At 33.5% G+C, this 23,203-nt stretch overlaps 2 protein-coding genes and 1 long non-coding RNA gene across 4 annotated transcripts; 2 read left to right on the top strand and 1 right to left on the bottom strand.

The window, feature by feature from the left end:
• Nucleotides 1-6,907: 6,907 nt before the first annotated feature.
• Nucleotides 6,908-9,036, top strand: LOC113730979 (uncharacterized). Of its 2 annotated transcripts, none has more exons than XM_027255989.2 (3): nucleotides 6,908-7,228; nucleotides 7,650-7,881; nucleotides 8,452-9,036. In XM_027255989.2, the coding sequence occupies exons 1-3, from the start codon at nucleotides 6,974-6,976 to the stop codon at nucleotides 8,871-8,873; spliced, it is 909 nt and encodes a 302-aa protein (XP_027111790.1). In that variant the 5' UTR covers nucleotides 6,908-6,973; the 3' UTR covers nucleotides 8,874-9,036. The 2 variants fall into 2 exon arrangements, with proteins under 2 accessions (XP_027111790.1, XP_027111791.1); XM_027255990.2 differs by having other exon boundaries at nucleotides 8,433-9,036.
• Nucleotides 9,037-14,649: 5,613 nt separating this feature from the next.
• On the top strand, nucleotides 14,650-15,491 carry LOC113728565 (uncharacterized). The gene is made up of 2 exons (XR_011840214.1): nucleotides 14,650-14,748; nucleotides 15,314-15,491. It is a non-coding gene; the product is annotated as an uncharacterized lncRNA (long non-coding RNA).
• A 3,616-nt stretch (nucleotides 15,492-19,107) lies between these two features.
• On the bottom strand, nucleotides 19,108-21,819 carry LOC113730978 (L-type lectin-domain containing receptor kinase VII.1-like). Its single transcript, XM_027255988.2, has one exon. The coding sequence runs from the start codon at nucleotides 21,588-21,590 to the stop codon at nucleotides 19,542-19,544; it is 2,049 nt and encodes a 682-aa protein (XP_027111789.1). The 5' UTR covers nucleotides 21,591-21,819; the 3' UTR covers nucleotides 19,108-19,541.
• Nucleotides 21,820-23,203: the final 1,384 nt, after the last annotated feature.

Raw genomic sequence — 23,203 nt, 5'->3', positions numbered from 1 at the left:
AACGACAAACTTTTATTTATTAGGTCGAGACTCCAAGATCTAGAGATCTCAAATTTCAATTCTTTTTTCTCTTTTCCGACTCTTAAATTCCACGTCTTCCTGCTAAAAAGGAAAAAAACTAACTATTATTTATTTATACTTGTAGCAATAGTCCACACAAAGTGCAACTTAACGAATATTAAACGCAAGGTCCATACAAAGGCGAACACATGCTCTCGCAAATTTGTGTTTGGCCGCAAGTGAGTGATCTTCAACATTACTAGATATCAAAATTTGCTCACAATTTTCTAACTGCTCAGAAGCCCGAAGTGCATCATCACTTGCCATTACAGGACCATCCTTCACTTCTCCAGTTATATTCAGCAAATAATCTTGGCCTTGACTGGTGTCGTTTCTTCCGCTCCTGAAGAAACATCTTTATCTGCATAAGCTGTCAGTGATTTGGAAATGAAGAATATTGCCATAATAAAAGTCAAACATAGTACTAGATTGTTTTTAGACACCATTCTTCAAGTTATTTGAGGTTCCGAGGGATTTGCACTTTCCAACTCGAATTTATAGTCTTTTCTCATCCAGTAACAGTGCAGGTTTTTGAACTGTGATAAACATTTTCATGGGCTCTAGCTGGAATTCCATGTTAACACTCTTTCCTGCCAAGAATAGAATAGACGTGATCTGGGATGTAGTAATAGTAATAGCTAAAATTTGATACCAGGTTCATACTTTTGCTAAATTTACAGCTTTAATTAGACCTATAGCTTGGCTTGTAAGACTTAAGTTTAAATTGAGTCGGTAACTTCCCACTATACGCAGTCGAAGGAGATTGCATCTTTACGCAGCTATTTCCATCCCTTCCCCCTTCTTAAATCCCACCCCTCTTCAGCTAATAATGGTTACCGGCTAATCCGGTTAATATTTATCCAACCAAGATGTTTCTCATTTTATTTTCCTTCTCTCCTGCTACTCCCCAAAATCCAACTTCCCAACACCCTTCCCTGCAATCCCATACTCCTCTGCCTCCTCCGTATGCCTATCACCACCTCCCTTAATTTTTTTTTTCTCTTTTTTTTTTTTTTTTTAATTCTCTTGCCTCTCTCTACTGATACCCCAGTTCCTACCTGCCATCCTACGTTCTTCTTATACATTTCCTATTTTTAATTGATTAATGGTGGCACTCTACCATTCCCTGATACATTTAACAAGAATTTGTGGATTGATATTGATTTGGTAATAGAAAGTGGATGGCTGCCATGGTGGATGCAGGAGTAGAGAGAAGTTGTGGGTGGTGTTAGACACCAAAGACAGATGACGAGAAGAAGCTGTGCAAGTAGGGATATTTTCTCTGTAATGTAAAACACTATCAGATTAGTAGTATTCTTTAAATTATCAAGACTTTATGAACCACCATTTGTAGCGTCTGTAACTATTACTCATATCACAAACCCCAGGAGAAGACTAATGAGTGTGGTAGGCTAGGCGCAATGGATTGGCATCGGTCAACAAATCTTTAGGTCGGTATATGTTGTTTTCTTGACAAATTGCTGGGTAGAAGGATTTAATTAAGTTTTGGAGCAAACCTTTTAACTTCTCTTCTCCTCCTTAGACAAGGTGGAGGAGCTGGACACAAGGCAGTCCAGCAACAATCATTTCTCTTTCATAATTCTAGGGTCTCTTTACTTAAAAGGAGTTAGTTTGGAATTTTCGTCATTGGAGTTTTCCTATGTAGAAATAAGAGTTTCGATTTTGATGTCAAATTTAGAGTTCTTTCTTGAACTTGAATTTGGGATTTTATGCGTTTTTTTTTCAGGGAAAAAAAAGGTATTAGCAAAAATAAAAATAACCAATTGTATCAATGGCACTAGGATAATTTTGTAGAAGTGAATAATTTTTTTTAGGTAGTCCAGCAAACAATTGTGCGAGAAAATGCCCATGAATTCTTAATTATTTCTAATTAGGGAAAAATCAAAACCACAGTGCAAAACTCAGCAAGTGTAGTTTCCACCAGCAACGACATACACGACTACTTCAAATCTAAACAAATAGCATCTCATTTTTATATGGTTTCTATAATTTGGTTCCAGATGGTTTTAGAAATCACAAGCCTGGACATGTAGGATTGTAAGATCCTATTTGCTTTTATGCAAATACACGAAATATATGTTAAGAAATGTTAAAAAAAAAAGGTGTAAATTGAACAACAAAAAAAATTTCTACTCAAAGTTATGGTTTTCAACATTACATTCTAGTACCATATAATTTTAGGTGCCACACATTTAATTTTATCTGTGGACTAAACATAAAAAAGAAAGCAACAATGATTTGTTTAAATTGATCAAATATGACATTTAAATCCTACATTACCAAACATTCTCTTATGTCACAAATTATGGACATAAAATACGAAGATTCTAATGGTTTAATTAACATTTATCTAAATCTAGCAATCCTATCAGCATTGTAATTGGGTCAGAAAATCGTAAGCTTGTAATAATAGGATCGAGACCCTCACAACTATTGTACAAAACTTAAATATGTTTCATATATTTAAGAACTAAAGTACAAAAAAAAAAAAAAAAAAAAAAAGCTGCTGGTTGCCATTAATTATTTTGTTTTGCTGGAAACCTGAGCAGAAGCAGTCAAACGTTGATTTGATTCCCAAACAAAACCTTATTCCGTCTTCATAGATATCTTGAACTGCATTCGTTTGGCTCACCTTTTGGAGTTCATATAGCATTCAATTTCTATACGTTACGTTTTCTTCTTGATAATTGTGCCAAAAAGATCACTAAACAAAAACTCTTTTTGCCCAATACGCTAGAAGGAGTTAATGTTCAGAGGACGCCATAATAGATAACCATTTTGATGGAATTCTGAATGAATGGTAGGTTGCTTATTCCTTTTGGTAGCTATTACATTGACAGATAAGATGATTTTTTCTGGTAATATCGTATGCAATTGGTTTAGGTGCATGCAAGAGGATTATCGCATCAGAATATCCATTACCTCTTTGACAGCATTATTGCACTTAAAGATTATCACTTGTTAACACAAGCTGAGTGCGTCTGCCTTGAATGCTCTATCATAAAAACGAGCATCTAATATGGTAGAAGTTTATTACTAACTCACTCTTTTCCGCAAGCAACTTGAGTGAATGCTTATCGCCAACCACTACCAGATGCAATTTGGTCACGAAATTTGCAGAAATTACCAAATGAAAAATATCCGTGAATAGAAAATTAATTTCAGGGCCAAAGTTCACGTTGTTTTTTTTTTGTGACTACAAAAGTTAGAATTTCTACTGAAATGATAGTGAGAGTCATATATACCAACTGGTCCTACCAACTTCTGTCATTTTATGCTGAATCAACGGTTTGTACAAGTTTCTAGCTGCCAACACATGGCTAAATTTGCTGCCCTAAATAGATCACCAAGTGTACAAGTTTCTATGAATTGTATGTCCAGAAATTAGCCAGAACTTCATTTCGTTAACCGTTGCAACTAGTGTTGTTAGACCCAGACTAAATCGACCGATTCGACCGGTCCAACCATAAATCGGGCTTCTTTTCGAACTAGTTTATAGTATAAAATCGCTTTAATAAAAAATCAATCAAATCCATCAAAAATTGGTTAAACAAGTGACCCGATTTGACTGGTTAACCTGATTTTCAAACTTTTCTTTCTTCTTTTTCCCAAATATAAGTTGAGTTACCTAAATTGTAACACTTTCATTTATTAAATAAAAAAATCATCTATTTAGTACAAATATCAAAATTACTCGCTTTCCTAAATGATCTCTAAATCAAGATGTTTTCATTCCTATGATCTCATTAATTTAGCATCAGTGATTCCAACTTGCATTAATTTGTTTTAATTTAGTTTTTCAAGTAGGTTTGGAGAATGGATATATTTTAACCATGAATTTACATTTTTATATATAAAGGTGTATATTTGATTGCAAGTATAATATTTTTGGAACATTTTTCATGATTGGCCAAATATAACCAAGAACTTAATTTTAATATTTCAGAAACTTATAAAAATATAATATAATTATAACATCATGCTGACGTCAGCAAGTTTTTGAGAACGGTTCGATTGATCCGACCCACCCAATAGTTTAACGGAGTCGCTATCTGATCCGAATTTAACAACATTGGTTGCAACTACAATTTGGCATCCCATTATTTTTTCCCCCTTATCAATTCGGTCTGTCCTAATCATGCATGACATATTTTAATTGCTGATAGGTATATTCCGAATTTCGTACTCTTATCTCATAGGCAAGACGCCGCGTATTTGTGACGTTCGCACATCATAGTCGACAAAGCTTTTATCCATGCAACATCATATATGACATTTGAATCGTCTAAAGAATCACAAGATCAAACATATAGAAATCCTTTATAAAAAAAAAAAAAAGAAGCAAAGTATAGCCTTCTTTTCATTTTTAAGACCATACATAAAAATATACTTTAAGATATGTTAAAGAAAATTGTAATGTCAACAAAAAGTTACTTCAATTTAAATATATGGTTTTCAACATTATACACATGATAGCAAATAAATTTAGGTGCCTTACACATATTGCCAGTAAATTCTTGGAAAGGTGATGTCCCTAACTAATTAAATTGTCTTTAATAATATGTCATGGTTCAAAGATGATAGAGCCTCAATTATTGTCTTTTCAATTGGTTTAGGTAAATGCTAGAGGATTATCCCATCATATTATCCAGACCTTTTGTTCATTTTTTTTTTTTTGAAGTGACTGGTCCCATCAATTTTGTTTTTTGATGCTGAATGATGTATTTGCGCCCACCCATGTGGTAGGTATAGAATAGTTTTGCCACATTTCATCATCAACTGTGTCGAAGTGTAAACTGGAAACCAAGCTGCAGCCAACACATGGCTAACAAAAGCGTACAAGTTTCTGTGGAGGGAAATCAAAGAAAATGGCCCCTCTCCAATAATTTCTGTTGAGCTTGCGTTAATAGCAAATGAATTATAGCAGTACAATTGTTATAGCAATATGTCCAGTTTATTTCTCATGTTATGAAAGTCAAATCATGTGAACTTTAATGAGAATTAAAATTGTAAGCCACTAAATCGAGAACGAGAAGATCCAAATCAGAAGTGACGAAAGATATAAGAACTAGTAAAATAAGAGGAAGGTTGAAAATGAAATTGATAAGATACGTGGAAGACGAGAGCTGCAATCTGTCAGCCGTTAACTTCTGCATTTGTCGCTCGCAGGTTAACCTGCAGAATGTGTCGGTCCGTGTAACATGGAGCTGGCATTTGAAGTCCAATGCCAACTAATTTCCGATGCCCTAACGAGATTGCAACGTTATCCATGGATATTCATTCCATGTATGTCAACGACTGGTCTCTTTTTCTTTCGTGAAAATGAATGAAACAGGGGAAAGCCAATTAGTCTTGTTAAATTTATGTTTGAAGTCTGATGGAATTGATCATACTCACAACTGGTAAATCCATCCAAGAGTTCACGTTCTTCATTTTTTTTTTTTTTTTTTTTTTGGGGTGCAAGATCTACCTATTCTACTTAAGAGTATTTATTTTTAAATTAATAATTCTTATATATATATTGACGTTGACGGGACAATGTCGTCCTCTTTTTTTCTTTTTTTTTTTATTACCCCGTTTGTTTGTTGAAAAAAAAAAAGAATATTCACATGTAAAATAAAGAAGATGCCATCCTCATTTTTTAAATTTTTTTGTTTTGGCCTTTTCGCTCCGTTCTTAGTTCTTACTCCCAATCATCGCATATTTTAATTACCGGAATTACCCTACCTATATTCTAAATTTCGAACTTATCCATGGTCAGTTTCGTCCATAGGGCGACAACCAAAACCATGGGCAAGACGCCGCGTATGGCAACATCATTGTTATTTGACGTTAGGTAGCGCATCCCAGTTGGTCCCACCTCATTGGATAAACCTAAAGAATTGACGATCAGGATTCTACCACGTTGGATAGAGATCCAATTTCCACATTATTGTTGGTCCCACCAGTTCAAGATTAGGATAGGATGACCAAATAATGGCAACATAAAAATTGGAAATATGCGGTTTGCCCCTTCTATTCTTGCTGACTATCTCATTGTACCACAAGACCATTACTTACATTGAATTGCAATTTCTTTAGAAATATATATATCAAGTAATAAAAGTAGCTTGTTCTTCAACTATGGCTACTTTGCAAAAGCACTCGTGGTTTTTAAAGCAAAATATTTTTTTTTTCCTTAAAGTTTATTCTTAGATGTGTATTGTTCACCACATTCTACTCATATTAGAGCTCAAAAATTATTCTCTATACAAATGCTTACTTTAGCTCATAGCTCAACTAGAAAGATTTGGTTCCCAAATATTTGAGCTCTCAGTTGAAGTATCAACATTTGTTGTTGTTCACATTCTTGAATTGACTTCATAAATTAAAAGTCAGATTGACATATTACGCAGTTTAAAATAAACAATCAAGAATAATAAAGTGAGATTGCAATATTTGCATTAAAAGTATAAGTATTGAAGGGATCAATTTAATGTAATCAAATTATTTTAGGTAGTTTAGGTGTATAAATTTGAGATATAGGTATAAAATTCAGGGGAGGATCTACATTTTTTTTCCCTAGAGAGCCTTAAACTACAATTTCCCGAATATTCGAGTATATCCACAAGCTTCAAGAGTTGAGTTGATCAAATAATTGACCAACTCCTGACGTGGATCCTGGCTGTCTGGTCCGCCGAACTTGACTTTACTTGATGGAGCTTAACCAATAATACGGCGCCACCTAGATGCAGTTCAGGGCAAACATGTTCGTAGGGTTTGATCGTGCCACAGCGGATAACGGGGTCCCACATACCGTCTGGCTTTTGTATATATACCCATTTCCAAAGATTTGGAAAGGCAACCCAAAATAATAGAAAAATTGTGACAGCACAATCGAACGGCTGCAGCAATGGCTAGAATTTCCATGAATCACCGGATTTTGACGTGGGATAATCGGGAAATTGAGTATTCCGGTGACCCCGCGATCCATATACCGGATACAGTTTTCAGATTTCTTGATGAAGAAAGTGAAGGGTCGTTGGTTGGCAGCTTTAGCGACAATGGTGAAAATGAAATCCAGGACGACGATAATAACGAAGAGAAAGACGTTCCAGCGAATGATCGAGATAAAAGTTTTTGGGAATCACAAAATCAGCTGTTGCAAGTAAGATTCCCTTCTCTGTCTGTTTTTCTTTGAGAATTACAGGTATTATTCTTCTTTTGATTCATCAACGGCCCTCAAGTCCACAATACTGCCATGCATGGTCCTGAATTCCATTGTTGATTCTCGAAATTCAGCACATTTTCATAGAATTTTAAGTATACTTAAAGAAGAATGAGAAATAGTACTTCAAAAGTTAAACAAGCTTGTGAATGATGGCGGCAATATCAATTATCAAATGAAGACCGTGGAAACGGAAAATTCATGTTCAAGCCTTACAATATTGCATGAATTTACTTCCCATTTTCATTTAACAAGTCCTCTTTTGATATTCTGATGTTCTGAAATGTTGTCTCGAATATCCTTTGATCTCTCAGTAGGAACTATAATTGGTATTAACATTTGTGAAGTGTTTTTGGTTCAGGGTACATTATGCAGAACAAGTTCTATAGAATCAAAAATCAGAACTATCACAAAAGAAGCAGTAAAAGAAGTACAACAGTCGGGGAATCTGATCTGTAATTGCGGAAGAGCAACTAATGCTGACGGTTGCAAAAATTGTCTGATGAAAGAGGTCTGCAGACGCCTTCAAAGTGCAGGTTTCAATAGTGCAATTTGCAAGTCCAAGTGGAGGAGCTCACCAGATATTCCATCAGGTAATTCAAAATTCCAATATCTGCTTTAGTAATTACTAATTTATTGTCAGATTAGTTGTTTATATTTTGTATAATTTTATATTAGGGACCACTCCTATCAAGATCTACAACAACTCTTCAGCTGTTAAACTATTAATAAAATTTTGTCCATAAATGAGCTCCATCTATATCTATAGCCTGTGATGCAGAGATATTTAGCTCCAATCTGAAACGTCCATGCACCTGTAGATGGTTCACTTTTTCTCGAGGGTCATGTTCTGTTAGCCGGTTAAAAGCTCCGTGGACTTCTTCTTTCTCCATGACTTTTTTGTCCTACCCTGTCTAAATGTGCAACAATAAGTGACAAATTTCATTATTTGGTTATGAACAAAATATCGATCGCCTTCTTCTTTATATAAAACAACAACAACAAATGAAAAGACAACTCAGTGGTCCAGTTAATTACTCTCCTCCTAAGTGAAGAAGATGATGCTTAGGAACTCGAAGAAATAAAGAATATTTCTGCTTGTTATTCAATTCCAACCGAATCTTAATAGGCTTCTCAATTGCAGCACTTACGCTGTTTTGCAGGTGAACATACCTTTCTGGATGTAATAGACAACTCAAATTCCAAAAAAGGAGCGAGGGTGATCATAGAATTGAGTTTTCGAGCCGAATTTGAGATGGCAAGAGCAAGTGAAGAATATAACCAGCTTATCAAGAGGCTTCCCGACGTATTTGTAGGTAAAATTGAAAGATTGTTGTCTTTAATCAAGATTTTGTGCTCGGCAGCTAAAAGGTGCATGAAGGACAAGAAAATGCACTTGGGGCCATGGAGAAAACACAAATACATGCAAGCTAAATGGCTGAAAACTTGTGAACGTACAACATCTTCTGCACCCTTATCAACAGTATGCTCTAGCCGACCAGCTCGGCCGAGGGCTTCCATGCTTACAGTAGATTTGTTGGAGAGCATGCCCGGTTTACATCTTACAGCAGTTGAAGTCATATAGATCATCTGTTCCACTTCTACTTGGCCTTCAATTTTCGTGTGCGTGTACAAAATAGCGAGATGCCTTCGGGCCTTCCGAGAAAATCTTATTGTGCTTTTTGATCGTTTGCTCTACCGAGTGTATCTATATTTTGGTCTGATAATATTTTTGGTTTAGAAAGGAATTGCAGTCACAAATATTATACCATTCTTGAAAGACAAAGCCCATTAATGGTACGCTGCGAATTGTAAACAAGATGTCTCATCTGATTTCGAAATTAAATGCACTTAAATTAGTACTTTTGAAGAGTTACTAATGAATTTGATTTTAATATCCCTTCCTACCCAGTTTAACCAATTTAAGGTGAGATACAACTATCAAAAGGAGATTTGGCCTCTAAATAAATTCATCTTACTGTGTAGAGGAAGAGAAAATGTTGACATAAGATTAGACAGAGAGTACTCACTTGATTTCATCCATTAATAATAAAGGTAAGGATCATAAAAAAAAAAAATAAAGAAACTGCAGGTGCGGCCCTTCAAATGAAACAACAAAAGAAATCCGTCAATCCGAAAAAGAATAGTTGTTTCTTCTGTGAAATTGAAGGGTATAAAAAGAAATATTGTACTAACTATCACGCTTAGTGTGCTAAGAAAGATATGTTTCTTAATTTGGTTTATTCTGAAATTAATTTAACTTCGGTATCGAGACACATATGGTGATTAGATTTTGGTGCAACAACTCACATCAGTGTATCTATGTAAGGTTGTCTGAATTGTCGAAAATCTAATGGTAATGAAAAATATCTATTTAGGTGATGGTAAAACAGTTCAAATTGAGATAACAGAAGTTTTTAAATTATTGTTAAAAATCAAAGTTTATTTGAATCTTAATCAAACATTTATTATACCGTCTTTTCGACGAAATTTGATTTTTTTTTCTATTTTAAACAAATTTGGTTATTTTTGTGCATTTAAAAATAAAAAATTTTAATTGTTTCATGATTCAAAATTAGTTGGTTCTGATTATTTAATACACTACGATAATCTATATTTAATTGATACAATTATCTCATTTAATGAATCCTTGCATTTATGTACTAGAAGAGTAAAGAGAAAATTAATCAATGAAAATTCGACTGCATTATAGCATAAGAGATTAGATCATATTTCCAAATGGAGAATAGAAAGACTCGTGTCAAATGAAATTCTCGACTGTTTGAATTTTACAAATTTTGATGATTTTATTAGCTGTATAAAGAAAAAACAAACTAATAAAAAGAGATTTGAAACCAATAGATTATTAGACGTCTTAAATCTTATACATAACATCTGTTTGAAATGGTCAACAATATTTTATAACGTTCATAGAGAATTTTTCAAGATATGACTACATATCTCTCATTTCTGAAAAATCACAGTTGTTGGACGTGTTCAAAATTTTTAAAATTGAAGTTGAGAATCAACTCAACAAAAAAGTTAAAAACGTTAGATCTGACCATGGTTATGAATATTATGACAAATATGGCGGTTCAAGTGAACAATGTCCAAGATCATTTGCTAAATATCTAGAGAAATGTGATATCGTCTCACAGTACATTATGCCGAATTCACCCACTATGAATGATGCAGTTGAAACACGAAATAGAACACTTAAAGATGCGGTAAGGAGTGTGATATGTTATTCTACCTTACCAGAATTATTTTGAGGAGAAGCACTTTGGACTGCAACATATATTCTTAACAAAGTTTCAACTAAAGTAATTATAAAAATTTCTTATAAGTTTTAGACAGGAAAAAAACACAATTTGAAGCATTTACATATTTGAAAATATCCAATTGAAGCAAAACCTTATAGGTCAAATGAAAATAAATTGGACTTAAAAACCGTTAATTGTTATTTTATTGAATATTCTGAGAGATTCGGGGGTTACAAATTTTATGATCTCACCACTAAATTGATTTTCAAAACGCAAAATGTTCGAATCTTTAAAGATGTCAAATTTGGGAGAGAAGATACAGTAAGAGACCTTATTTTTAAGAGAAATATGTTAATATTCCCACAAGTTTCATTGATCTTGTTCAAAATCTTATTCCTGATCTTGATTGTGATATAACAAATCAAGATAATATCGAAAAATAAACTGTTATAGAATAACAAATTCTATCTCTTCAAGAATCAGTGCCATTAAAAAAATTTACTAGAGAAAAGAGAAGTCCAGTATCAGATGATTGCATTATTTTTCTTCAAAAATATGAAGATAACACTGAATTGATGAAAAATTATTCAATCAACTTTTGTCAAATTATGAAAAATTTAAATTTTTAGAAGTGGATTGATGCCATGAATGAAGAGATTAAATTTATAAAAGACAATGATATTTAGGATCTTGTCTCATTGTCAGAAGGAGTGAAATTCATTGATTGTAAATAAATATTTAAAATCAAGAGAGATTCGAAAAGTAATGTGAAAAGTTACAAATCTCATTTTGTTGATAAGAATTTTACACTATAAAGAAATTTTATCTCTTCCCTTTTCGAAAGATTTTTTTAAAATTATCATGGCATTAGTAAAGCATTTTAATCTTGAATTACATCAAATAGATGTAAAAATAGCGATTTTCAATGGTAACATTGATGAGATGATCTATATGGTGCAGTTAAAAAATTTTGTATCGGGAGATTCAAAAAATATGGAGTATGTTTGGATTGAGATTTGAGATAAAATAATTTGCTTTACAAATTTTAATCATATTTTTTATCTTTTTAATCACTTTTTTATTTCACGTACATCACATCATAAAATGTGTTACAGTAATTATCTCAAATAAATCATCCAAATAAACTCCTATTCAAACGAACCCATAATTTACAAATTTTAAAAATTCATCTATGGATTCAAACAAGTATATCAACAATAATATTTTAAATTTCATCAAATAATGATTTCATTTGATTTTGAAATAAATTTAGTTGATAATTGTATATACTATAAGTTTTATGAGAGCAAATATATTTTTCTGATATTATATGTTGATGACATTTTGCTTGTCAACAACGATATAGGTCTATTACATGAAATCAAGATATTTCTAATTAAGAATTTTGAGATGAAAGATTTTGATAATGCATGTTTTGTGTTAAGCATACATATACATCGAGATCGCTCTCGAAATGTTTTGAAACTATCACAAAAGAGTTATATCAAAAAGATTTTTAAAAAATATAGTATACAAAATTATAAATCAGGTGACACTCTTGTGATTAAAGGAGACAAGTTTAATCTCAACCAACGTATAAAGAATGCTTTTGAAGAAAAAAATGTAAAAGATTCCTTATGCATCAGCAGTATGGAGTCGAATGTATGTTCAGATATGTACGCATCCGAATATTACGTATATTATTGAAATTTTGGATAGATATTTAAATAATTTTGAATTAGATCATTAAAAGCCAATCAAACGAGTCTTGCGAGATTTACAAAAAATAAAAAATTACATGCTCACATATTGGAGGTCAGATAAGTTCAAGGTCGTTGAGTATACTGATTTCGATTATGTTGGATGGTAAGATAGTATGAAATCAACATCAACCTATATTTACTTGCTAACAGGAGGTGTCATATCTTGAAAAAGTGTTAAACAGTCTCTTATAACCTATTCTATTATGGTTATAGAATTTATAACTTGTTATGAGGCAATCAATCATAGAATTTGGTTGTAAAAGTTTGTCACAAAATTACGTATAGTGAATAGTATCGAAATACCACGAAAATTATTTTATGACAATAATTCAGCAATTCTATATTCCAATAACAATAGAGACTCGACAAAATCTAATCATATAGATATTAAGTTCTTGACTGTTAAAAAAAGAGTATAGAGTGGACAGTTATCGATAGAGTATATCTGGACAAACCCTATAGTTGCGAATTTGTTTATTAAGAGATTGTCACCTAAAATATATCATGAGCATACTGCTCGTATAGATGTCATGTTATTAAATGATATTTAGTTTTAGTGAGAGTTTATTATTTTAAATACTCTTACGATATTGTATTTTTTAATTATTAATATTTATGGATATTTTTATACATAAATAAAGTTTAAATTTATTTATACTCTGATTTTGATATGATTTGATTTTATGAAAGTTTGAGATGAACCAGTTGAAAATAAACATGTTATGATCACATTACATGAAATTTTAGTAGTACACATTCATATCATAATTCATGTAATTCAATTGTATCAATATATGTGACTATTGATCGGTCGAATTACAAAATTAGAACAAAAACCGCTTTGATCTAATATTGGTGTAATTAATAGATCGAATTGAATGTAGATACATTTTGGTTATAATAGTAAAGTTGATCTCATGCTGTTAATTTTAAATATATAATTACAAGGTTACACATATAGTCCAAGTAAAAAAATTGTTTGATTCTTAATCCAACGTTGGATATAGATGTGAATAATTATATGTTACAAACTGTCAAATAAAATTAAATCCAATTAAAATGATTAATTATAATTTGAAAATTAATATATTTAATAGAATATGGTCTTTTAATGTGTAGAAATTTAAAAATAATTTCTATTTCTATAATGGTTTGAAATAGGAATCCAAAAGATAACAGGAAAGTTATTTATAGATAGAATTATGGTCCTCAAATCACACGTTTTCCTATTGCCGTATTTTCTAATATCACATAATAGTTCTTCCTTGATATCAGATACTAGAGAGAAACAAAAGGTATCTCTTAAAAGATTAACGAATACGTGTTGATCTAGAAAATCACCCTAAAATTCAAGTATGCTTCCCTAAAATCACCCTAAAATCTCTAAAAATTCAAATGCCTGTTCGTCAACATAAATTCAGGTATGCTTCCATAATTCTGCTACTAATTTATTTTTTAATAATTACCATAAAGATTTTGAATTTAATAGGTGATAATTTTCACCAAAAGCTAATATAAAAAACCACTTAACATCATGGTTTGTTAGCTGATTAAAAGCTCCATAGACTTCTTCTCTCTTCATAACTTTTTTGTCCTACCTTGTCTAAATGTGCAACAATAAGTGACAAATTTCATTATTTGGTTATGAACAAAGGGCCTGTTTGGAACGTAGGTTTTTTAGCAAGTTTGTTTGCTACTAGTTTTTTAACAACTTTTACTATAGGAACCCCAAAAAATCTTGTAAAAAATTTTTGAACTTTGTCTCAACCAATTTATGAAACTGCGTCATTTTGGCCAAAAAAACTCAAAAACTTTGCCCGTCCTCGCGTCCTCGTCAACTCAAAAACTTGTCCCGTTCTTCCTCAGCTCAACGCACAGAACATAAATTATTGTTTACTTCCATTGGGGCTATAGATAAATTACTGTATAGCCCCAATGCAAGTAATTTATCTATGGATTCTCTTATTGCATACATAGCAATAGGAGTATTAACACAGGTGAATCACGTCCAAATAATAGCAAAGAACAACTAGGACAGCCAATCCCGACTCAGGACACACAAAATAGTTAACTCTTATATTATATATGGGATCCAAAAAAGAGACTGGTTATAGAATACCTTGAAGTAATTGGTGATACAAAACTGCAAGTCGTTCTCTCCACACTCGGACCAAACAGTGGTAACAGGATCAGGAAGTAAGAGTTTTGCTACTATTAGCGAAAGTGAAAATTAGCCAGGCCATTTCTTAACAATCCGACATGCAAGTTGAAAAAAAAAACCCCAAAACAAACCTCTAGAAATGGATCTAATGCGCGGCGGCATAAACCTGTGGACATTGTCTAATGAAAGAGGTCTGCAGACGTCTTCAAAGTGCAGGTTTCAATAGTGCAATTTGCAAGTCTAAGTGGAGGAGCTCACCAGATATTCCATCAGGTAATTCAAAATTCCTATATCTGCTTTAGTAATTACTACTTTATTGTCAGATTAGTTGTTTATATTTTGTATAATTTTATATTAGGGACCACTCCTATCAAGATCTACAACAACTCTTCAGCTGTTAAACTATTAATAAATTTTTGTCCATAAATGAGCTCCATCTATATCTATAGCCTGTGATGCAGAGATATTTAGCTCCAATCTGAAACGTGTTTGCAACAGTAGCCATGCACCTGTAGATGGTTCACTTTTTCTTGAGGGTCATGTTCTGTTAGCTGGTTAAAAGCTCCGTGGACTTCTTCTTTCTCCATAACTTTTTTGTCCTACCCTGTCTAAATGTGCAACAATAAGTGACAAATTTCATTATTTGGTTATGAACAAAATATCGATCGCCTTCTTCTTTATATAAAACAACAACAACAAATGAAAAGACAACTCAGTGGTCCAGTTAATTACTCTCCTCCTAAGTGAAGACGATGATGCTTAGGAACTCGAAGAAATAAAGAATATTTCTGCTTGTTATTCAATTCCAACCGAATCTTAATAGGCTTCTCAATTGCAGCACTTACGTTGTTTTGCAGGTGAACATACCTTTCTGGATGTAATAGACAACTCAAATTCCAAAAAAGGAGCGAGGGTGATCATAGAATTGAGTTTTCGAGCCGAATTTGAGATGGCAAGAGCAAGTGAAGAATATAACCAGCTTATCAAGAGGCTTCCCGACGTATTTGTAGGTAAAATTGAAAGATTGTTATCTTTAATCAAGATTTTGTGCTCGGCAGCTAAAAGGTTCATGAAGGACAAGAAAATGCACTTGGGGCCATGGAGAAAACACAAATACATGCAAGCTAAATGGCTGAAAACTTGTGAACGTACAACATCTTCTGCACCCTTATCAACAGCATGCTCTAGCCGACCAGCTCGGCCGAGGGCTTCCATGCTTACAGTAGATTTGTTGGAGAGCATGCCCGGTTTACATCTTACAGCAGTTGAAGTCATATACATCATCTGTTCCACTTCTACTTGGCCTTCAATTTTCGTGTGTGTGTACAAAATAGCGAGATGCCTTCGGGCCTTCGAGAAAATCAATCTTATTGCGCCTTTTGATCGTTTGCTCTACTGAGTATATCTAAATTTTGGTCTGGTATCACATCACAATATTTTTGGTTTAGAAAGGAATTGCAGTCACAAATATTATACCATTCTTGAAACACAAAAGCCCATTAATGGTAGGCCACGAATTGTAAACCAGATGTGGGTGGTACAGTCAAAATATTCACCAGGCCCGTAGAAGTTTTACCTGAATGAAGTTTCCAAACTGGAAATCCGTTGTGACTGAGTTGTTAGAATCCTGTGCAATATACATTTCCTTTGGGGTTTGTTTGACAAGCTCCTGGGTTTAAGTTTAATATTTTGAACAAATAAAATTGAATAAAAGAATTACATATATGCGAATTACATATGTATTTTTAGTACATTGCTTAGAAAAAATCTTTCTTTTTTCAGAAACAAAGAACCAGAGGGTTATTGTTGCAAAAAATGCATATGTCTAGCCTATCACATTACATGCTTAAATAAATAAAAACAAGAATTAATTGCGTCTGAGTTGCCTCACACTGACGGAAATAGATGTTAGAGTTTGTTGGGAGGGCGATTTATGAGATATATACCTAAGGGCTCTTATGTATTTGCAAAAAATTTGGGAGGCGAAGTATAATATTCACCAAGTTATAAGTAGAGACTTTTAGTATTTTAGGGGGACAAAAAGGGACTTCTAAACTCTTGGGATCTAAAACCTAATTTCTATATAAGTATGTGAAACATTTATACAACATTTTAGGGGAATCATGGGGTGGGAGAGGGGAGAAGCGAGCCTTTCCTCACATATTCTCTTGGAGAATTAGAGCAAATTACCCAATTAGCTAACCACTGAACTTTTTGAATAGTTAAAATTTGTCCACTCAACTATTAATAATATATTTTTACCCACTGAACTATCAAAAGTGTAAATTTTGGGTCATTTCGTCTAATTATACCGTTAACTTTACCCACTGAACTATGATTTATTAGACATACTATTGGTAGTTAGATCTAGTAGAATTAATGGTAGAATCGAATGGAACCGTCCAAAATTGTACGTTTGGATTAGCTGTTTTTGGGGTTGTTTTTCAAAAACAATACTGTAGCATATATATATTTTTAATAGTTCAGTAAATAAAAACATACTATTAACAGCTGTGTGGTCAAAACTCCACTATTCAAAAAATTTAATGGCTACCCAGATAATTTGCTTTGGAGAATTCTGCCAAATGATAATGATCCGTTTGGTAAGATATACGCATAATTTTCCAAAAAATGTGTTACCATAATAAGAAAGAATTATCCGTCCATGTGTACGCTAGTAATTGAGGCACACATAAGTAAGTGCAACTAAACAAGGGATTAAATCCCTGTTTGGATTGTAGGTCAAGGGTTTAAAACTCATTTGCAGTAAAAAAAATTCAAGTAAGTGCCAATGCACCCTTTTGGTTTAGTCAGACCCGTATACCTGCTAGCCCCTTATACAGCCTCTTTAGATTCCCCCTCCCTCTAGAATAGGATAAATTAGATTATACAAATGTTATAGTTGCGGAAAAACATAAAAAAAGTAAGTGCAATTAATAAAAGCAAATTTATTCGTAAAATTTTTTTTTCTTGAATGTTTAAGTGTTAAAAGGAAAAAATTAGTATTGCCTGAGGTGATTGAAGAAAAAGGAAAATATGAAGAAAGGAAAGAAAAAACAATCCTGGCCGATATTTTGTTTCACACTTTTTACATCTCTACTATAGAGTCGGACCGAAGTATCAACACTTTGGTTTGAGAAACACAAAAAATTGGGAAGATGAGAAGTTACCGTAGTTTTTTTTTTTTTTTTTTTAATGTAGTTATATATGGAGCTATTTCACCCTCCATGCTAAGGGTAAAATCAACAAAACAATCAACCAGTGATAAGCTGAACTCGATTTGATCATTACTACGAAATTAGCAGCATTTTAGAGTAATTAGAAACAATACATCTTTACCAACCCTCTCTAAAGTCTAAATAGGTTGGCATAATACTGGGTTATTATCACTTTACCCCCTTAAAGTATATCATTACTATCAGTTTACCCCCTAACATTATCTTTTAGTCACTTTATCCTCATAAGTAATTCAACTAAACATGTTAAGAAATTTGGACAAAAATACTCTTTTATTTTATAGTATTACTACATTGTTATTATCACTTTATTCGTTTAGATTATTGGGATACAATCACTTTAGCTCCTAACATTATTTTCTAGGCATTTTACCTCATTGTTAATCTAACTAGTATGGTCAAAAATTTTTTAAATATATTTACCCTTTTTTATATATAATTAAAAATAAAAAAGTTAGAATGGTTATTCTTCCTTTTTTTTCACTTTAAGAGATTGAAAAATATAAAAATAAAAGGGTTTTCTCAAATTTCTTTTTTTTTATATTTATTAATACTAGGAAAAGAAAAAGAGATAGGAAAGAAGGAGACCAAAAATTAGATTTTGCAAAAAAGGAAAATAAAGAAAAGTCTAACATTATCGTATTACTTTAAGGTTGTTGAGATTAGGATTGGAATTTGATGGTAAACAAAAAAGTGAAATAATTTAAAATAATAAAAGTATTTAATTATTTCTTATTTGTAATTTTTTTAAAAAAATTAAGCTCTCTCTCTCCCCCTCCCCCTCTCCATCTTTCTATTTTTTTCAACATCAATAAGATTGCCAAGAAAAAAAAATTAATATTTTGACTTTTTTTTCTTGATACTAAAAAGGAGAAGAGTCACTCTAAATTTTTTATTATTTTTATCATGCAAAGAGGGGGGTATTTTCTTCTAAAATTTTTTAACTTCCTAAGTTAGTTTAATGATAGAATAAATTGTCTAAAAAATAACTCTATGGGTAAATTGATAATAAAACTATATTTTATGGGGGTAAAGTGATAATAATTTTAAGGGTTAAACATGTCTTTTTATTTTAATTAACAAACTTCGTCAAGTTTGACCGTTAGTTTTGGGGGTAAAATGACTAAAAGATAACGTTAAGGAGGAAATTGATAGTAATACAAAACGTTACGAGGGTAAAGTGATAATAACCCTAATACTGGTGTATAATATGTTTCTATACATTGTGATATCCATGATTCGAGGCGGCTGATTCTGAAATACTGCTCTTTTTCCCTTGCATCCGGCGGCAGGGAACGCTGATCACCTGGCCCCCTCTAGTGTCTCTGGGTTCCAGCCTGGTATGCTGCAAACTCCACCTTTTTGGCTCCCTAATTTTGTCACTTGATCTTGTCCGAGAGGAAAATGGCATTCATATAAATCTTTACTACATCATTTTGTTCGTAGGACAATCTTTAAAGAGGAAACATCCTTCTTTGCATCTAGAGAGAGCTCAAGCTATCATTTACATTGCAACTAGACTTAAAGAACACTGTAAAGCCTAACAAATGTGTCATAACAAAAGGAAACCTCTGAACAAGGAAAAAAAAAAAATCTTTTGCGAAAGCAGAATAAATGAAGGTATAAAGAAAGAGTACAGATTGAAAACCACAAGCCTTTCTATCCTAGTCTACAATATGATTCTGCTGATTTGCCCACTTCATTTTCCTCAACCACGGCATGTCCATTCTCAAGTGAGCCAGGCCTGGAATTGGGGATACATTCAGTCTCAGAAAGATTGTATCGTCCGAGAAAATTTTGTTCATCATTTAAATTGATGTGTGCGCGTATTCACCTACCCTCTGCCATAGATTTGGACCAAGAAAGAGACATCGAAGAGGACAAATCCACTCTGATCTCGTCAAATGTGGGGTGTGAACCAATACTGATTGAGCAATTAGGCCAAATATCCCTTGATTTCATCCTCTGAAGAAGGTGTACGTCCATATCTTCACCGTCAGATTCATCTGCATCAGTCTTTCCTTCAAAGAATTTCACGACCTGTCTCATTGTTGGTCTGACACTAGGGTCAGGGTGCGCACATAACAAGCCTAAATGCAGCATTTTTTCGACTTCCTCTTCATCGCATTTCCCTTCCAACCTTAATCTCTCATCCATGGCATTAAGCAACTCGCCTCGTCTCATTAGCTCCCATGCCCAATCTACAAGAGGTGGCTTTCCTTCTTCTATTGGTTGTCTGCCACAGATGACTTCCAAGATCAAGACTCCGAATCCAAACACATCTGTTTGTGTCGATGCCCTGCCATTCTTGACCAACTCCGGTGCCATGTACCCTACCGTCCCAACAACCATAGTTGTGGCAGCCACTTGGCCATGATCATGCAGTCTAGCCAAGCCAAAATCACCTAATCTTGCATTCATGTCTTTGTCAAGTAAAACATTGCTGGCCTTAATATCCCTGTGCAGCACCTTAGCTTCCCAGCCCTCATGCAAGTACGAGAGTGCTGAAGCCACATCCTTTACAATCCTAAGTCTGTCTTCACAATTCAACATTTTACTCTCATCACACCCAAAAATTCTCTTGTCTAGGCTCCCATTTTCCATATAATCATAAACCAATATGAAGCTACCTTTCTCCTTCTTACACCAGCCTCTCAATCCCACTAAATTTCTATGCTTTAGCCTTCCTAAGCTCGAAATCTCTGATATAAATTCTCTCATCCCTTCGCTATTTTGGTGAGAAATTCGCTTAACTGCTACGGCCGCCCCTCCTGGCATTATGCCTCTGTAGACTTTCCCGTTACCTCCAACTCCAATAACGTTTTCATCAGAAAAATTCTTTGTAGCAGCTTCAATTTCTTGATAAGTAATCCTATGAGGCCAATACTCTAATTCCCAATCTTCCATTTCTTCTCTTTCCCTCTTTCTTCTCAGACTATTTTTGATCAAAAAGACAGAAATTAAAGATCCAACAAGCAGTAAAATAAAAAGGCCAACAATCATACCTGCAATGAACACTTTTTCTTTATAAATTGGATCTTTGGGAAGCTCAAATGACGGCAAACCGCTTGAGATCAATGCATCACTCAGCGAAAAATTCGTATTACTAAAACTCCAAGCTAAAATCTTGTGACTTTCAACCAGCTGCCCTGTCGCTGAAGTGAATCCAACATACATTTCATCTTGAAAAACTTGTGAAAGGTTAAGCGTTGCATTCAACAAAGGCTGCTTGGGCCTTTTGATCCCAGTTGGTGCCATGGTCACCTTAACTCTAGAATCCGCATAATCAATCCAAACTTGATAAGTCTTGCCATCATTCATCTTCAGAGGCTTGAAGGGCTGGCCATCATCAGGCCAGTAGCCAACATCATTAGCAACTTCCGATACAAGTGAATTGACATCTAATCCCACATGATTATCACTTATATCCTTGAATTCTTCATTCTTGAACACATCAAGTTCAACTCCAAAAAGATGGTTACCAGGAAGACCATTATTTGTCAAGTTTAACAGGCCTAAATTCTGAGCTGCGTCGGTGCCTTCAATACCTGTTTTTGGTACAAACAAGAAAACTATGCCATGACCAGGCTGGTACTTCTTGTTGGGAGCCATAGCAAAAATGAAAGATGTCGAAAATGGAAGCACATATGATGAAGTCGCTTGCTTTGTGACAATCTTTGCAGGGTACAGAGCACGACCAATTGAGAAAACTGTTTCATTTGTTAGTGTGAGGATATGAGATTCGATGGTTGCGTTGCCATAAAGGGATATACTGGAGGAATTGAAGCTGTTGTAGACAAAATCTATTGCTAACACTGATTGGATGGATAGAATTGCGAATAGAAGATAAGGAAGAAGAATTTGTGGTCGATTCTTCATCGTTCTTCTTCATCGGAGACAAGATGAAAGAGAAGTGTTTTTCATGGAGGAAATTATCATTTGAGGAAGCAACCTTTCTCTAGAACAGGAAAAGACAGACCATCATGGCACCATCTGAGTTTCTTCGAGAGGTTGAATACAGTTTTCAAGTCCTATTTTGACTGGATGCTTCCAAGATTAAACACCTCGGACTCTGAGATTTTCTTTTTTTTATATATATATATTTAACCATTGTTCAACTTAATATACTACTCCTTAGTATTTGTCCTTCTGTCATGAAATATTATTATAGTCTAAATTGCCTGCTAACTTGCTAAGTGCTTACTAGATAAATTGCTGTCGGAGAATCTATCATTGTTGGATTTCTTTTCTTTTTTTTTTTTCTGGTAAGATGTCATCGTTGGATATTTCTTCGTAGTTGACATGGTAATTCATCATCAACACTTTTTTCTTTTTCTTTTTTTTTTTTGGGTTTGGCAATACACCATTAACTCTTGATTTCATCAGGGAAAATAACTGCTCAAGTTAATATAAAAGGCAAGTTTGGTAGAGCCTTTTGTCCCTAAAAGTGATCGATAAACTAATGTGTCATGCGGAGACGTGGTGTTGAAATGATTACGATTGCTTAATGAAAATTGTATGTATCCCTATTTGGACTCTTTCCCTTTGTGGCTTTAATTTACAAAAAAAAAAAAAAAATACACAAACAGCCGTTACAGGTATCCCTGTTTGAACTCTTTCCCTTTGTGGCTTAATTTACAAATACACAAACATTCTCTACCGTTACAAATTATTTATAAAGCTTTGTAAACATCGTAGTAATATCTTTTGAAAAAAAAAATCATAGTAATATCTGTTAATATATGCAAATGCTTCCATGTAGCCAGCTTAATTTAACGAATTTTCGCATAACTAGCTCGTCAAAAGAGTCATCACCAGAAAAAGACCACCAAATTGTGTAAAGCTCACGTCACTAGGAGCTTTCTCATTTACGTGTGTATGTGGGTGTGTCTATATCCTTATACTATATAAGATTGAATTTTGGTCAAAAATAGGTTGAATTTCTACCGCATAGGTGGGGGTTTTCTGGGAATGTGAAATGTTGTGTATTAGTTTAAAAGTCTTAGGTACAAGTTAAGGAAGCAAGTATTTGGGTATGTTTACTGAAATGACCCCATTTTAATACATTTAAAGTTGTTATTGATGAGCCATCTGGGTATTGATGGAATGTGTAATTAATGTGCAACCGTTTTTGTATTTTGTATAACTCATATATGCTTGTGTGTTGGTGTAAATACCAAAATATCCCTTAACTACCAATAATTCCCCTTTTCAGCCGCAGATAACTGTTTGAGATGTTGCTTTGTCTGAAACGTTTGAATAACAATCGGATTTAGGAAATGAGCTAACGATTTCTCTATCAATGGTAGGAACCCATTTCTCTATCATTTATAATCTGCATTTATGAGTCACAAACGTTGGTCAGTTTATCCCCTTTTAACTTCAGGAGTTAAGTTTTCCCTTTTTGCCTTTGTCTACAATGATTTGCCTCATCGTTTTCTCTTCCATCCGAGCTCAACTCTGAAATTACCTATTATTTCGTCATTAATTAC

This window comes from Coffea arabica, chromosome 2e, assembly GCF_036785885.1.
Source record: "Coffea arabica cultivar ET-39 chromosome 2e, Coffea Arabica ET-39 HiFi, whole genome shotgun sequence".
NCBI lineage: Eukaryota > Viridiplantae > Streptophyta > Magnoliopsida > Gentianales > Rubiaceae > Coffea > Coffea arabica.
This window is presented reverse-complemented; position numbering and strand designations above follow the sequence as displayed.

Coding starts and splice junctions, on each gene's coding strand:
- LOC113730978 (XM_027255988.2), bottom strand. CDS start 21,590: ATGAAGAATCGACCACAAATTCTTCTTCCTTATCTTCTATTCGCAATT.
- LOC113730979 (XM_027255989.2), top strand. CDS start 6,974: ATGGCTAGAATTTCCATGAATCACCGGATTTTGACGTGGGATAATCGG. Junction 7,229..7,649: donor CACAAAATCAGCTGTTGCAA/GTAAGATTCCCT, acceptor TTTTTGGTTCAG/GGTACATTATGCAGAACAAG. Junction 7,882..8,451: donor CTCACCAGATATTCCATCAG/GTAATTCAAAAT, acceptor GCTGTTTTGCAG/GTGAACATACCTTTCTGGAT.